The sequence below is a fragment of the Esox lucius genome, chromosome 17 (assembly GCF_011004845.1).
Source record: "Esox lucius isolate fEsoLuc1 chromosome 17, fEsoLuc1.pri, whole genome shotgun sequence".
In the NCBI taxonomy this organism is placed as follows: domain Eukaryota; kingdom Metazoa; phylum Chordata; class Actinopteri; order Esociformes; family Esocidae; genus Esox; species Esox lucius.
The window spans coordinates 47,347,806-47,363,836 of NC_047585.1; the positions used below are offsets into that span (position 1 = coordinate 47,347,806).

At 41.4% G+C, this 16,031-nt stretch overlaps 1 protein-coding gene across 4 annotated transcripts in view; it reads right to left on the reverse strand.

Annotated features, from left to right (window-relative positions):
• The window catches only part of si:dkey-49n23.1 (semaphorin-3D), a 120,358-nt gene that overhangs the window by 40,236 nt on the left and 64,091 nt on the right, over positions 1-16,031 (reverse strand). For all 4 annotated transcript variants that reach the window (XM_020044930.3, XM_029113890.2, XM_020044931.3 and 1 more), the window contains exons 3-4: positions 4,417-4,577; positions 3,539-3,601 (exon numbers count right to left, since the gene is read on the reverse strand). In XM_020044930.3, coding sequence (XP_019900489.2) covers positions 3,539-3,601; positions 4,417-4,577 — 224 coding nt within the window. The remainder of the gene's footprint in view (positions 1-3,538; positions 3,602-4,416; positions 4,578-16,031) is intronic.

The window sequence follows — 16,031 nt, forward strand, 5'->3', positions numbered from 1 at the left end:
GCATGGAGTTCACCAGAGCTTCACAGTCCTCATCCACTCCTCCATGACAACATCACAGAGCTGGTGGATGTTAGAGACCTTGCTCTCCTCCACCCTCTGTTTGAGGATGCCCCACAGATGCTCAATGGGGTTTAGGTCTGGAGACATGCTTGGCCAGTCCATCACCTTTACCCTCAGCTTGTTTAGCAAGGCAGTGGTCGTCTTGGAGGTGTGTTTGGGGTCATTATCATGTTGGAATACTGCCCTGCGGCCCAGTCTCCGAAGGGAGGGGATCATGCTTTGCTTCAGTATGTCACAGTACATGTTGGCATTCATGGTTCCCTCAATGAACTGTAGCTCCCCAGTGCCGGCAGCACTCATGCAGCCCCAGACCATGACACTCCCACCACCATGCTTGACTATAGGCAAGACACACTTGTCTTTGTACTCCTCACCTGGTTGCCGCCACACACGCTTGACACCATCTGAACCAAATAAGTTTATCTTGGTCTCATCAGACCACAGGACATGGTTCCAGTAATCCAAGTCCTTGGTCTGCTTGTCTTCAGCAAACTGTTTGTGGGCTTTCTTGTGCATCATCTTTAGAAAAGGCTTCCTTCTGGGACGACAGCCATGCAGACCAATTTGATGCAGTGTGCGGCGTATGGTCTGAGCACTGACAGGCTGACCCCCTACCCCTTCAACCTCTGCAGAAATGCTGGCAGCACTCATATGTCTACTTCCCAAAGACAACCTCTGGATATGACGCTGAGCACGTGCACTCAACTTCTTTGGTCGACCATGGCGAGGCCTTGTCTGAGTGGAATCTGTCCTGTTAAACCACTGTATGGCCTTGGCTACCGTGCTGCAGCTCAGTTTCAGGGTCATGGCAATCTTCTTATAGGCTAGGCCATCTTTATGTAGGGCAACAATTCTTTTTTTCAGATTCTCAGAGAGTTCCTTGCCTTGAGGTGCCATGTTGAACTGCAAGTGACCAGTATGAGGGAGTGTGAGAGCAATGAAACCAAATTTAACACACCTGTTCCCCATTCACACCTGAGACCTTGTAACACTAACAAGTCACATGACACTGTGGAGGGAAAATGGCTAATTGGGCCCAATTTGGACATTTTCACTAAGGGATGTACACACTTTTGTTGCCAGCGGTTTGGACATTGATGGCTGTGTGTTGAGTTATTTTGAGGGGACAGCAAATTATACAAGCTTTACTCAGTACTTTACATTGTAGTAAAGTGTCACTTCTTCAGTGCTGTCATGTGAAAAGATATAATCAAATATTAGCAAAAATGTGAGAGGTGTACTCACTTTTGTGAGATACTGCACATTACTCATCAACATTATATACTGACATTATTATACATTAAATCATCTACTCAATACATTGACATTATTATAAATTACTCAACTACAGAACATACTGACATTATCATACATTACTCATATACACAATACACTGACATCATTATACATTACTCATCTGCACAACACACTGATATTATCATACATTATGCACCTACACAACACACTGACATTATTATACATTACTCTAACTACAGAACATACTGACATTTTCATACATTACTCATATAAACAATACACTGATATTATTATACATTACTCATCTGCACAACACACTGATAGTTTCATTATTAACCATACATTATTTACATGAGGGTGAGCTAGATATTTCATTAATGGTAAAATATGTGTAGCTATCCGAAATATATAAATACATTGTTTCTATTCAGCATCTAGAACTTGCTTGTCTTTTGAAAAACAAATACCACTGGGTGTTACTGTTTGTTAATATGGAGGCCTGTCAGGTCTCAAATAGAGAGATATTATTATATGTTAATCTAAAGGCCTGTCAGGTCTCAAATAGAGAGATATTATTATATGTTAATTTAAAGGCCTGTCAGGTAACAAATAGAGAGATATTATTATATGTTCATTTAAAGGCCTGTCAAGTAACAAATAGAGAGATATTATTATATGTTCATTTAAAGGCCTGTCAAGTAACAAATAGAGAGATATTATTATATGTTAATTTAAAGGCCTGTCAGGTCTCAAATAGAGAGATATTATTATATGTTCATTTAAAGGCCTGTCAAGTAACAAATAGAGAGATATTATTATATGTTCATTTAAAGGCCTGTCAAGTAACAAATAGAGAGATATTATTATATGTTCATTTAAAGGCCTGTCAGGTAACAAATAGAGAGATATTATTATATGTTCATTTAAAGGCCTGTCAAGTAACAAATAGAGAGATATTATTATATGTTCATTTAAAGGCCTGTCAAGTAACAAATAGAGAGATATTATTATATGTTCATTTAAAGGTCAAATAGAGAGATATTATTATATGTTAATCTAAAGGCCTGTCAGGTCTTAAATAGAGAGATATTATTATATGTTAATCTAAAGGTCAAATAGAGAGATATTATTATATGTTAATCTAAAGGCCAAATAGAGAGATATTATTATATGTTAATCTAAAGGTCAAATAGAGAGATATTATTATATGTTCATTTAAAGGCCTGTCAAGTAACAAATAGAGAGATATTATTATATGTTCATTTAAAGGCCTGTCAAGTAACAAATAGAGAGATATTATTATATGTTCATTTAAAGGTCAAATAGAGAGATATTATTATATGTTAATCTAAAGGCCTGTCAGGTCTTAAATAGAGAGATATTATTATATGTTAATCTAAAGGTCAAATAGAGAGATATTATTATATGTTAATCTAAAGGTCAAATAGAGAGATATTATTATATGTTAATCTAAAGGTCAAATAGAGAGATATTATTATATGTTAATCTAAAGGTCAAATAGAGAGATATTATTATATGTTAATCTAAAGGTCAAATAGAGAGATATTATTATATGTTAATCTAAAGGTCAAATAGAGAGATATTATTATATGTTAATCTAAAGGTCAAATAGAGAGATATTATTATATGTTAATCTAAAGGTCAAATAGAGAGATATTATTATATGTTAATCTAAAGGTCAAATAGAGAGATATTATTATATGTTAATCTAAAGGTCAAATAGAGAGATATTATTATATGTTAATCTAAAGGTCAAATAGAGAGATATTATTATATGTTAATCTAAAGGTCAAATAGAGAGATATTATTATATGTTAATCTAAAGGTCAAATAGAGAGATATTATTATATGTTAATCTAAAGGTCAAATAGAGAGATATTATTATATGTTAATCTAAAGGTCAAATAGAGAGATATTATTATATGTTAATCTAAAGGTCAAATAGAGAGATATTATTATATGTTAATCTAAAGGTCAAATAGAGAGATCACACCAGTCAGCCAAGTCAGTTCAGGACCTGTTCCAACTTCACCAGAGATCCTTAAAGGGTTTCCAACAATAAGCTGTCGACTGGCCGGCTTTCCATAACACAAAACCACCACGTTTGATGACCTCTGTTTGATCAGCTGAAAAGCTTAGAGGGAAAGTACATAAGGTTGTTTATTTATGTTTTCCTGGCTTTGAAAGTTGTTTTACTCACCGACAGATTCTTCCCTGCCAGTCGACAGTGATCAATATGTTCCTTTGCAGCAGGCCAATATATCTATAGACAGAGAGATGGATGGAAGGACAGACAGAGAGATGGGTGGAAGGACAGACAGAGAGATGGATGGAAGGACAGACAGAGAGATGGATGGAAGGACAGACAGAGATGGATGGAAGGACAGAAAGAGAGAGATGGAAGGACAGACAGAGAGATAGATGGAAGGACAGACAGAGAGATGGATGGAAGGACAGACAGAGAGATGGATGGAAGGACAGACAGAGAGAGAGATGGAAGGACAGACAGAGAGATAGATGGAAGGACAGACAGAGAGATAGATGGAAGGACAGACAGAGATGGATGGAAGGACAGACAGAGAGAGAGATGGAAGGACAGACAGAGAGAGAGATGGATGGAAGGACAGAGAGATGGATGGAGGGATAGAGAGGTAAACAGGTGTAAATATGTATGTGGTATGGCTTGCATGATTATAGGATATCCCTCTGTGTTTTATTGAGAATGTGGTCACAGCTAAGGAGCCTTGACAGAAACACAGACAGACAGGCAACCAAATAAATAGGCAGACAGAAACACAGACAGGCAACCAAACAAATAGGCAGACAGAAACAGACAGACAGACAGGCGATCAAACAAATAGGCAGACAGAAACACAGACAGACAGGCAACCAAACAAATAGGCAGACAGAAACACAGACAGACAGGCAACCAAACAAATAGGCAGACAGAAACACAGACAGACAGGCAACCAAACAAATAGGCAGACAGAAACACAGACAGACAGGCAACCAAACAAATAGGCAGACAGAACCGCAGACAAACAGAACCACAGACAGGCAGAGGGAAAGTGTCCATACTGAGCGTGTGGGAAGAGCCAAGCTGTCTGAGTGGAGCAGGTAGATGTGGTCTCTGCCCCCCACCAGCAGCCAACCACGGTCCTCATCCAGGAGGAGGGTCTGATAACCTCCGCTAACACCACCTGACCAGAACACTGCTGAACTGTTGCTCCAATGCATCTCTAGGAGGAGGGAGGGAGGGAGGGAGGGAGAGAGAGAGAGAGAGAGAGAGAGAGAGAGGGAGGGAGGGAGGGAGAGAGGGAGAGACATTAGGTTCACCTCCACCACAAATAGCATCTATGAACTGTATTGTCACGATTCATGGAGACTGAGGCAAAGGCAGAATCGAAAAACTCTGTATGTACAAGTGGGCTGGGGGAGTCCAGCGTTCCATGTTCTGGCCTCTGGGGACATGTACATCCTCCTCCCTCCCTTCATATCCTCCTCCCTCCCTCCCTTTATATCCTCCTCACTCCCTTCACATCCTCCTCCCTCCCTTCATATCCTCCTCTCTCCCTTCATATCCTCCTCCCTCCCATCATATCCTCCTCTCTCCCTTCATATCCTCCTCCCTCCCTTCATATCCTCCTCTCTCCCTTCATATCCTCCTCCCTCCCTTCATATCCTCCTCCCTCCCATCATATCCTCCTCTCTCCCTTCATATCCTCCCTCCCCTCTCGTTTCATGTGCCAAATGTTTTCACTTCTGACAGACCCATCCTCTCTGGAATGGTTTTTCAATATACAATCATGTTACTGACCTGTTGCCAATTGACCGAATTCGTTTTGTGCAGAGGTGGGGGACTCGAGTCACATGACTTGACTCGAGTCTGACTCGAGTCACAATTTTAAGGACTTGTGACTTGCTTGATTAAAGTATGAAAATGACTTGACTTGAGAACAAGTTACTTGAGACTTGACTTGACTTGAAGTGGAAGACTCGACAAAGCGTTGCTATGGACGCAGTAGGATTCTAACCAAAGACGGAACGGACTATTTTCTTTAGAGGAAGCAATAAAATTGTTTTTAAATCAATAAATTCCTTTTGAAATCAATCTTTTGTGTCAAATTATAGATTTATTTGGTAGGTAGCCATGTAATAAGCGGGATAAGGTATAGCGAGGCGGTTGTTATAGCGAATACAACCCCTTCAGGCTGATTCAAGATCCCTCCGCTTCGTCCCCCCAAAAAATTGTACCACGGAGGAGAAAAATATTTGATTTTGAAATCGAGCTTCGCACCGAGCGCACGTCAGAAACAGAGGACAGTGTGTGTGTGTGTGTGTGTTCATCTCTTTAGTACTGTGACTTGACTCGACTTGACTTGAAACTTATAAGGACTCGACTTGACTTGCTTAGGGTGAACCCTTGACTTGACTTGCTTGATTTATCTGAACTGTGACTTGAGACTTGACTCGAGACTTGATGGTTAAGACTTGAGACTTGCTTGGACTTGACCATGTGTGACTTGTCCCCATCTCTGGTTTTGTGTTATATTCTATCAGGTATTGTTTTTACGCATGACAACTTTTCCAGTCTTTTGTTGCCTCTGTCCCAACTTTTTTGAAATGTGTTGCTGGCATCAAATTCAATTGTGTGCATATATTTTCAAGAGACAATAAAATGTCTCAGTTTCAACAATTCATGTGTTGTCTTTGTACTATTTTCTATTCAATATAGGGATAAATGATTTGCACATCATTGAATTCTGTTTTTATTTACATTTTACGCTGCGCCCCAACTGTTTGGGGGTTAGGGTTTTACAACGTCAGCAATAAAACATACAAAATAACAGATTTAAAACAGCACAAATACACACTAATACAAATACACACTAACACAAATACACACTAATACAAATACACACTAACACAAATACACACTAACACAAATACACACTAATACAAATACACACTAATACAAATACACTAACACAAATACACACTAATACAAATACACACTAATACAAAAACACTAACACAAATACACACTAATACAAATACACACTAAAAATAGAAAACACAATTCAATGTAAAATATTCACCCAGCAACTGTTCAAAATAGAAAGGGACAGTGGTCTTCAACTTCAGGTCATCCTGAATAGAATTCCAAGACAGGGGCGTAATAGGTAAAGGTGTTACCTAACTCAGAATGGGCCCTCTCTGTCTCCATTCAACTACCCCTCTAATGATTAAAAAGAAATACCATCAAACATTAACACGTAAAATACAATATTATGAACTGGGTAGTTTGAATCCTGATGGCCTGGCAGGTGTGGAATATGAGACTGTGGAATATTAAACTATGAACAGCTCTTAGCCATGTTATATTAGCCATATACCACACACCCTCGTGCCTTATTGCTTATATATACCTCAGGTATGACATGACATCACTTTTTACTGCTAACTGCATTGGAAAACAGTTCATAAGAGCAATAAGCCATTTCAGGGGGTTTGTGATAAACAGCCAATATTGACCATATAACACCCCCCCTTCTGCCTTATTGGCCATATACCACACCCCCTTCTGCCTTATTGGTCATGTACCACACCCCCTTCTGCCTTATTGGTCATATACCACACCCCCTTCTGCCTTATTGGCCATATACCACACCCCCTTCTGCCTTATTGGTCATATAACACACCCCCTTCTGCCTTATTGGTCATATAACACACCCCCTTCTGCCTTATTGGTCATATACCACACCTCCTTCTGTCTTATTGATGATGTATGATACACAATTATCACATTCACAAGATAGCTGTCATTAATGAAATATTATATTTAATATTATAATAAGGTAATGGGGAAAATGGTATTGAATAAAAGGTCCTCAGTTCAGGAAGAGATATTCATTTATCTTGTAAACAAAAACACCTTCAATTAAATAAACTTGTTTCTGTCAGTTAATTAGAAATTAATCGAAAAACAATTACATTTTTTAAATTTACTCTGACTTCCTTAAACGACTGCCTTCAATTTAATTCACCTCAACCCTCAAAGTTTAACAAGTGACCCTGCTTGGTGACTGGTTTTAGCTTGTCCCACAGGTAGGTTGGCCATCATTCTCTCCTACACTCTCTTTCTGTCTCCCTCTCTCTCTCTTTCTGTCTCTCTCTCACTGTCACTTTCCCTCTCATAACCAGAAAGCCTTTGTGAAGAGCGTGGCTCTTGAGCCTGTCTGGTTCAACCTGTCACCATGAACTCTGTCTAATAATGGGGATAAATGAAGAGCAGACGAGAGAGCAAAGTGGTCATGAGGAAGCATCCTCTACATCCATCAGAGAAGACTCCGTGACAGACATCCACATTCCACAGTTCCAACTCAGGGATTCCAGAACCTTCTAAGCACATTCCAGAACTACTGTTACTCTGCTCACTTCAGAACAAAGCATGTCATGCTTAATGTCTCCAGTAACGGTCACAGTCCATTTGGACCTCCAACAACATGCCTGGCAAAGCACTCTGGGTAAGACAGCTAGTGCTTTAACCTGTATCTGATCAGTTTGTGCTGTCTTGTCCTTTGTAGTTTGGCAAAATAACAACAAAAGATTTGACAGGACACCACAAGAACATCAGAGACACAGGCTAAAATTACTGTAGTACATTCCAACAAGAGGAGGCTGGCAAGGTTTGATAAATAACTGCAAATAAAAGCCATGTGAAATGTATCACATTCTCACACACAGACACACACACAAAATACACAGACACACTCACAAAACACAGACACACACACACACACAATCAATAAATGCGCCAAAAAGATGTTTTTTATAGTATGTGCCCGTAGGTGTGTCTGCATAGAATGAACAGTCAGCTTCTTTTAGATAGATTTGGTTTGCCAGAATCCGCTGTATTTCAAGTTGCCATGAAAATAACAGAATTGTGGGACATATCAAGTATCAGGTTTTGCTTAACTCCATGAAATAAAAGCCAGAAACCCATTCACTGTACATGTTGCTTTTCAAACTGTGCAACATAAACCAGCATATTTTTAAAGCTTGAATCAAATGGGGTCAACATTTGTTCCCTCTTACTTATAGGACATAACACTACCTATGGCAACATCAATGGCATATTACATGGCTGAGAAATAAAGATTTAAAGGTATTATTAGATGATAAGGGTGCATTTGCCATAACGACAACATGTAGGTGATCCATTTTGCGTAATAGGTCTGTAATTCTATCACCCTCCCTCCCTTTGCTCTTTTGTCGGACAGAACTACTTCCAAAAGCATCATGACAAGGTTTGGTCAGGGTTAAATTACGCAGAATAACTTAACTAAACTCCTGGGGACCAGGCTCTTATATCACTGTGTGATATTGAACGGTCAGTCTGTAATAAGTCAGAGCCGTGGGTGCCCTGTAACGGTGGGGATGTACAGGGAATATCGATTTGGCGCTGAATCACAGACAGAGATCCCTGAATCTGATCTGTACAGACCAAGTCTGGAAAAGTTATGTCCCCAGTAAATTGAAACATGACAACCATAACAAGATGAGAGAGTTCAGTAACAGTAACACAATGTGTTTCAGATGGTGCTCTGATCTGGCCATCTCAGTTTAAAGCCCTGTTTTCTGTACAATGCACATCTGTAGACCAAGACCCAAGTGTCAAAGCCTCCCAGCAGCAGAACAACGGATCAGTAAGATTAGAAAGGTCTGAGTTTTCAATCATAATCACCTTCAATCACTAGGAACATGCAAACATACCCAGAAGGCTACTGCTAGCAGAAGACAACACATAGGACAGAACACACTAAAACATTTAAAAAATGTTATACAGGAAGGACCGTTGCATGGAAAGAGGCCAAATAGCTACTAAAATAACTTTCAGTCGGACTGAAACTTTGTAGAGACAGAGTTATTGTAAGTATTTGTCATTTTGAGTTGGACTCTCTAAACTGATTTACCTGATTTTGTTGGCAATCAATTGATTGGTTGGTTGATAACCCCCATGACCAGTATGGACATAATTCACAAAGTCTAAGAGGGCCAATTGTGCTTTTTGAAACAACTCTAATCTGATCGCATGTGACTGGTCAGCGCCCTGGGGCAATGACCTCGTTTGATTTAGTTTCTCTCTTTAGTTTGCCAAGACTCTTCACGTCAAAGAGCAGGAGGATTTAAAGGGTCAGAGGTCGCTTGGTCAAGGACATATAATCACAACTACAGACAGGTTCTCTCTACATAGCAGGCATCATGGTTTAAAGATTTTAGCCTAATTCTGGCCACCCAGAAATGTACTGTATAGCCACACTAACTTCCCAGCATGCCCCGGCAGCATCGGTTGAGGATCTATACAGTTAAGTCCAGTATAATTTGTCTACTTATCCACCAAATCAGTTCCAGAAGCCATCACTCGATGTTCTTGGTCTGGGCCCATTAAGCCTTAAGGTAACTGCCCAGTGAAATTCTCACATCTTAAAAGTTCATATTTTGTTAGTAAACATTACTTAAAAAGTAGAAACATTGTGAGGTTCCTTTCTGTAGCTACAGTGTGTCCAGAGTGCATAACTAGTGTAACTGATAGGACGCAGGATAATGACAAACATTTGTCTGAGATCTCAGACCAGATGAAACGGCTGGAAAGCAGCGCCTGGCGTTTGTCCAACACCTGTGCATACTTGGGCATTAAGTCCATCCGAGGGAGGTTGTTTTGTGGGGAGGCTGGGGGTGGGGAGGCTGAACACATAATTCCTTCCAGGGATTTCAAAGCTGTGGAATAATGGGGTTCATACACCCAGCTTTGTGCTCTGGGAACGTGGGAGAGACACACATGGGAGAAACACGCACGCGCACACACGCACAGTTGCTCACACGCACAGTTGCTCACACGCACAGTTGCTCACACGCACAGTTGCACACACGCACAGTTGCTCAAAAGGCACAGTTGCTCAAAAGGCACAGTTACTCACACGCACAGTTGCTCACACGCACAGTTGCTCACACGCACAGTTGCTCACACGCACAGTTGCTCACACGCACAGTTGCTCACACCTCTTCTATGCTTCTAGGGACTAGAAAACAAAAAAGAATGCTCCCTAACCTTAACCTCAATAACCAAAGGTTTATGCTTACATTTTACATAGAATCTAACCCATAATGTCTGAACATTAAAGTGACCTAAATTCTGATTCTTTCATGTTTCATTATCCTGGAGAGGACTTCAGGCCCTAACCTCAGAGTTTATCTACAAAGATGGGAAAACCAGACAGAAGGACAACCATCTCTGCAGCACTCCATCAATCAGGCCTTTATGGTTGAGTGGCTCGACAGATCCTGAGTAAAAACCATATGACTTGAGGGACTCTAAGAACATGAGGAAAAAGATTATCTTTAATTATTAGTCCTGAATTCCAAGCGATATGTCTGGTGAAAAACACATGAATGGGTAATACCATCCATGATGGCTAATACCATCCCTACAGTGAAAAATAATGGTGGGAGCATCATGCAATGGGGATGCTTCTCAGTGGCAGGGACTGGGAGACTGGTTAGTACAACTTGATCCACATGGCACAGGAACTCAGAGGTGAAGATTAATCTTTCAGTTTTAAAACAACCTGAAGCACACAGCCTGGAATAGCGTCTGGACAAGTCTGTGAATGTCCTTGAGTGGCCCAGCCAAAGCCTTGACTTGAAGAACCGCAGATTGCAGTTAACAAACAATTCCATCTGACAGAGCTTGAAAGGATCTACATGGACGAATGGGAAAAACTGCCCAAATACAGATGTATAAAGCAGGTAGAGGCATACCCAATAAGACTCAAAGACTGTGGTCAATGCCAAAGGCGCTTCAACAAATTGCTGAACAAAGGGTCTGAAAACAAATTTGCATGAGACATTTACATTTTAAATGTTCAATAAATTGGAAACCATTTCTGAAAGAACTGGTTTTGTTATTTTTTTTTATTACTGCAAGTATGATCCAGTGAGACTCCTAGACAGGCTACAACAGGCTAACATCAGCTGTGCTGCTGTTTATGGTGACTTGAGGATTAATATGGGACACAAACCTGAACAGACCTGAATTGACCGGTAGCAGCGTGACCCAATTCATAATTTTCCTGAAGCTAAAGGAATTACACCTGATACTTTCACTGTTTTATACTGTTGAGACAGAAATCCAACCACAGGGAAATAAATAACACAGGGAAATAAATGATCCACAGGGAAATAAATAACAAACCTAGACAGTGCACTTTCATCAAGGTTCACACACATCACTCACACACACACCATTCACACACATACACACACCACACCACTCATACACACACCATTCACACACATACAGCACTCACACACACACACACATACCACACACGCACACATACCAATCACACACACCATGAACATCAGAGGAGAGATGAGTTAGATAGGTCACAAGATGAGGCCAAATCGAAGCTAGGAATCTAACATAATATCAGCCTATTCATAAACCACTGAGTCAAGTGTCTAATATAATATCAGTCTATTCATTAAGCACTGAGTCTAGGAATCTAATATAATATCAGTCTATTCATTAACCACTTGTCTAGGAATCTAATATAATCCAAGAAAATCCTTTAGACTTCATATAAAGACAGTTTTGTCAACCCACAAAGCTCCTGCGAAAAGCTGACACCAGTGAACTTTGGGATCTGTTCCCACTTTTTCCAAATGTTCTCTATCTATAGTATTTGAGTCAGGTCAGGTATCCTGCCCTTTCCATTGTCAACATCTGTACATTTTCCAGTCCCATGCTAATTTAAATTACCGTCTTGCATGAGACATCCCCCAAAATAATACAAAAGCAATAAAGTTTAAAGGTCTTGCACATCAACAGATGTACAACCCCATTTCCCAAAAAAGTTGGGACGCTGTGTAAAATATAAAGAAATGTAAACAAAAGGCAATGAAAGGCCTGGTTGAAGAACCAGGATGAAGGACTGGCTGATGAAGTCACATGCCATGCTAGTGTGGTCTATTGACTACAGCTACTAATTCAAACCAGCAGAAAATTTAGCAAATCCTCAAGTTAACAGTGCAATCAGTGACAGACCCAAAGATCTTTTGAACCACAATAAGGAACCAAAGAAGTTAGAGGATACATGAACCAAATACAGAAGGTGTTTGTTCCCGCATCTCATTTTCCTAGTGAGTACAACTTTAAACTCCCAGATGACTCCTCTAGACTCCTAAGAACAGCAGAACACTTTAGGGAGGGGAGCCAGTAAAACCCTCAATATTCCCCTCATTCATCCTCCTAAAGACACCACACGTAGGCTTTCAAGACGAACGAACCTCCACGGACGAACAATAATTATTTTTCTTTCTCTCCCTTTTCTCCTGTCTGTCTCTCATGTACTTTGTCTTTTGTTCCTTTCTCTTTCTTTTTTTTTCTGGGTCCACAACCTTCTCATCCCCTAAACAGAGGACCTCCTCACCTCTCTGAGTGATGGAAGGTGAAGGAGAAAAGGGTAGACAATCTTTCTCCATTTCCCATCCTAGTCCACAGCTCCCTCTTCCTAGCCCCCTTCTATTTCACATTCACTCTTTCTTGTTGTTTTTACAGAGCTGGTAGATACGGAGCCCTGGAGGTGACAGGGAGGGAAAGAAAACTGTAAAGCACGCCTGCGTTTTATAACTCCTTAAGTAAGTCACAAGCACGCTTTAGTAAGGCGTCCATTGCAGCGCTTTCAGTACTTTCATTGAGTAAAACAGTTCACAAGTGTAATATAATAGCTAGATGACAACACTTTTTTAACTTGTAATATGTAATACACAAGCAGAACATTCTAGGGGCTAACTGAGCACTGAAATGCTGTTAGGTTCACTGAACTGCAGTTTTTTTGGGCATGGGGGGCATGGGGGCATGGGGGCATGGGGGGCATGGGTGCATGGGGGGCATGGGTGCATGGGGGGCATGGGGGGCATGGGGGCATGGGGGCATGGGTGCATGGGGGGCATGGGTGCATGGGGGGCATGGGGGCATGGGGGCATGGGGGGCATGGGTGCATGGGGGGCATGGGGGGCATGGGTGCATGGGGGGCATGGGGGCATGGGGGCATGGGGGGCATGGGGGGCATGGGTGCATGGGGGGCATGGGGGCATGGAGGGCATGGGGGCATGGGGGCATGGGGGGCATGGGGGGCATGGGGGCATGGAGGGCATGGGGGGCATGGGTGCATGGGGGGCATGGGGGCATGGGGGGCATGGGGGCATGGAGGGCATGGGGGGCATGGGGGCATGGGGGCATGGGGGGCATGCACTTAAGTAACAATATTTTGTCCCTTCCATGTCCCCTACAGGGCCCCATAGGAAGAGGCATTTCTTTCAATGATCTCTACTCTATCCCTTTCTCACTCCTTCTCTCTCCCTTTTTCTCTCTCTTTCTCTCTCCCTTTCTCTCTCCTTTTCTCTCTCTCCTCTCTCCCTTTCTCTCTCCCTATTTCTCTCTTTTCTTTTCTCTCTTAATTTTCTATTTCAAGGACTTTAATGGCATGGGACATTTGTTTATATTTCCAAAGCAGGTGGGAAAATAATAATAGCAATTAACAGCTATAATAAATAACAAAAGTGAAAACTAGAATAACATTTAAAACAAAAATTTTAATGACATATTACACAAAAGTTTTAAAAGGATTAAAGCATGTTGAGTTTATAAATACAGAAATTTAGATATGTGTAAATAGTTGGAAGTAAGAATTGTACAGTCAAGGCCAAAGGGGGGGAAAGACATGAATATGGGTTATGTTCACAATGTTGTTTGCGCTCCATTGGTGGTTCTGTTGTCATGGCAACAGGTTCTGCTGTGATTACACATTGTGGTATTTCGCCTACCAAATATGGGAGTTTCTCAGTGTTTGATTTGGTTTCAAATTCTTTGTGGGTCTGTAAGATCTAAAGAAAATATGTGTGGCTCTTATGTGGTCATACATTTAAGAAGTGCAGCTCTGTTTCCACCTCATTTTGTGGGCAGTGTGCACAGCCTGTCTTTTAATAAGAGCCATACTTACCTATGGTAGATTCTCTCAATAGCAAGGCCATGCTCAGTAAGTCTATAAAAAGAAAAGGCCATTCTCTTTGAGTCTGTACATAGTCAAGGCCATGATCACTGAGTCTGTACACAGTCAAGGCCATGATCACTGAGTCTGTACATAGTCAAGGCCATGATCACTGAGTCTGTACATAGTAAAGGCCATGATCGCTGAGTCTGTACACAGTCAAGGCCATGATCGCTGAGTCTGTACACAGTCAAGGCCATGATCGCTGAGTCTGTACACAGTCAAGGCCATGATCGCTGAGTCTGTACACAGTCAAGGCCATGATTACTGAGTCTGTACACAGTCAAGGCCATGATCACTGAGTCTGTACACAGTCAAGGCCATGATCACTGAGTCTGTACATAGTCAAGACCATGATCACTGAGTCTGTACATAGTCAAGGCCATGCTCTCTGAGTCTGTACATAGTCAAGGCCATGATTACTGAGTCTGTACATAGTCAAGGCCATGATCGCTGAGTCTGTACACAGTCAAGGCCATAATCGCTGAGTCTGTACACAGTCAAGGCCATGATCGCTGAGTCTGTACACAGTCAAGGCCATGATTACTGAGTCTGTACACAGTCAAGGCCATGATCACTGAGTCTGTACATAGTCAAGACCATGATCACTGAGTCTGTACATAGTCAAGGCCATGATTACGGAGTCTGTACATAGTCAAGACCATGCTCTCTGAGTCTGTACATAGTGAAGGCCATGATAACTGAGTCTGTACATAGTCAAAGCCATAATCACTGAGTCTGTACATAGTCAAGACCATGATCACTGAGTCTGTACATAGTCAAGACCATGATCACTGAGTCTGTACATAGTCAAGGCCATGATCACTGAGTCTGTACATAGTCAAGACCATGATCACTGAGTCTGTACATAGTCAAGGCCATGATTACTGAGTCTGTACATAGTCAAGGCCATGATTACGGAGTCTGTACATAGTCAAGACCATGATTACTGAGTCTGTACACAGTCAAGGCCATGATCACTGAGTCTGTACATAGTCAAGGCCATGATCACTGAGTCTGTACATAGTAAAGGCCATGATCGCTGGGTCTGTACACAGTCAAGGCCATGATCGCTGAGTCTGTACACAGTCAAGGCCATGATCGCTGAGTCTGTACACAGTCAAGGCCATGATCGCTGAGTCTGTACATAGTCAAGGCCATGATCACTGAGTCTGTACACAGTCAAGGCCATGATTACTGAGTCTGTACATAGTCAAGGCCATGATCACTGAGTCTGTACATAGTCAAGACCATGATCACTGAGTCTGTACACAGTCAAGACCATGATCACTGAGTCTGTACATAGTCAAGACCATGATTACTGAGTCTGTACATAGTCAAGGCCATGATCGCTGAGTCTGTACACAGTCAAGGCCATAATCGCTGAGTCTGTACACAGTCAAGGCCATGATCGCTGAGTCTGTACACAGTCAAGGCCATGATTACTGAGTCTGTACACAGTCAAGGCCATGATCACTGAGTCTGTACATAGTCAAGACCATGATCACTGAGTCTGTACATAGTCAAGGCCATGATTACGGAGTCTGTACATAGTCAAGACCATGCTCTCTGAGTCTG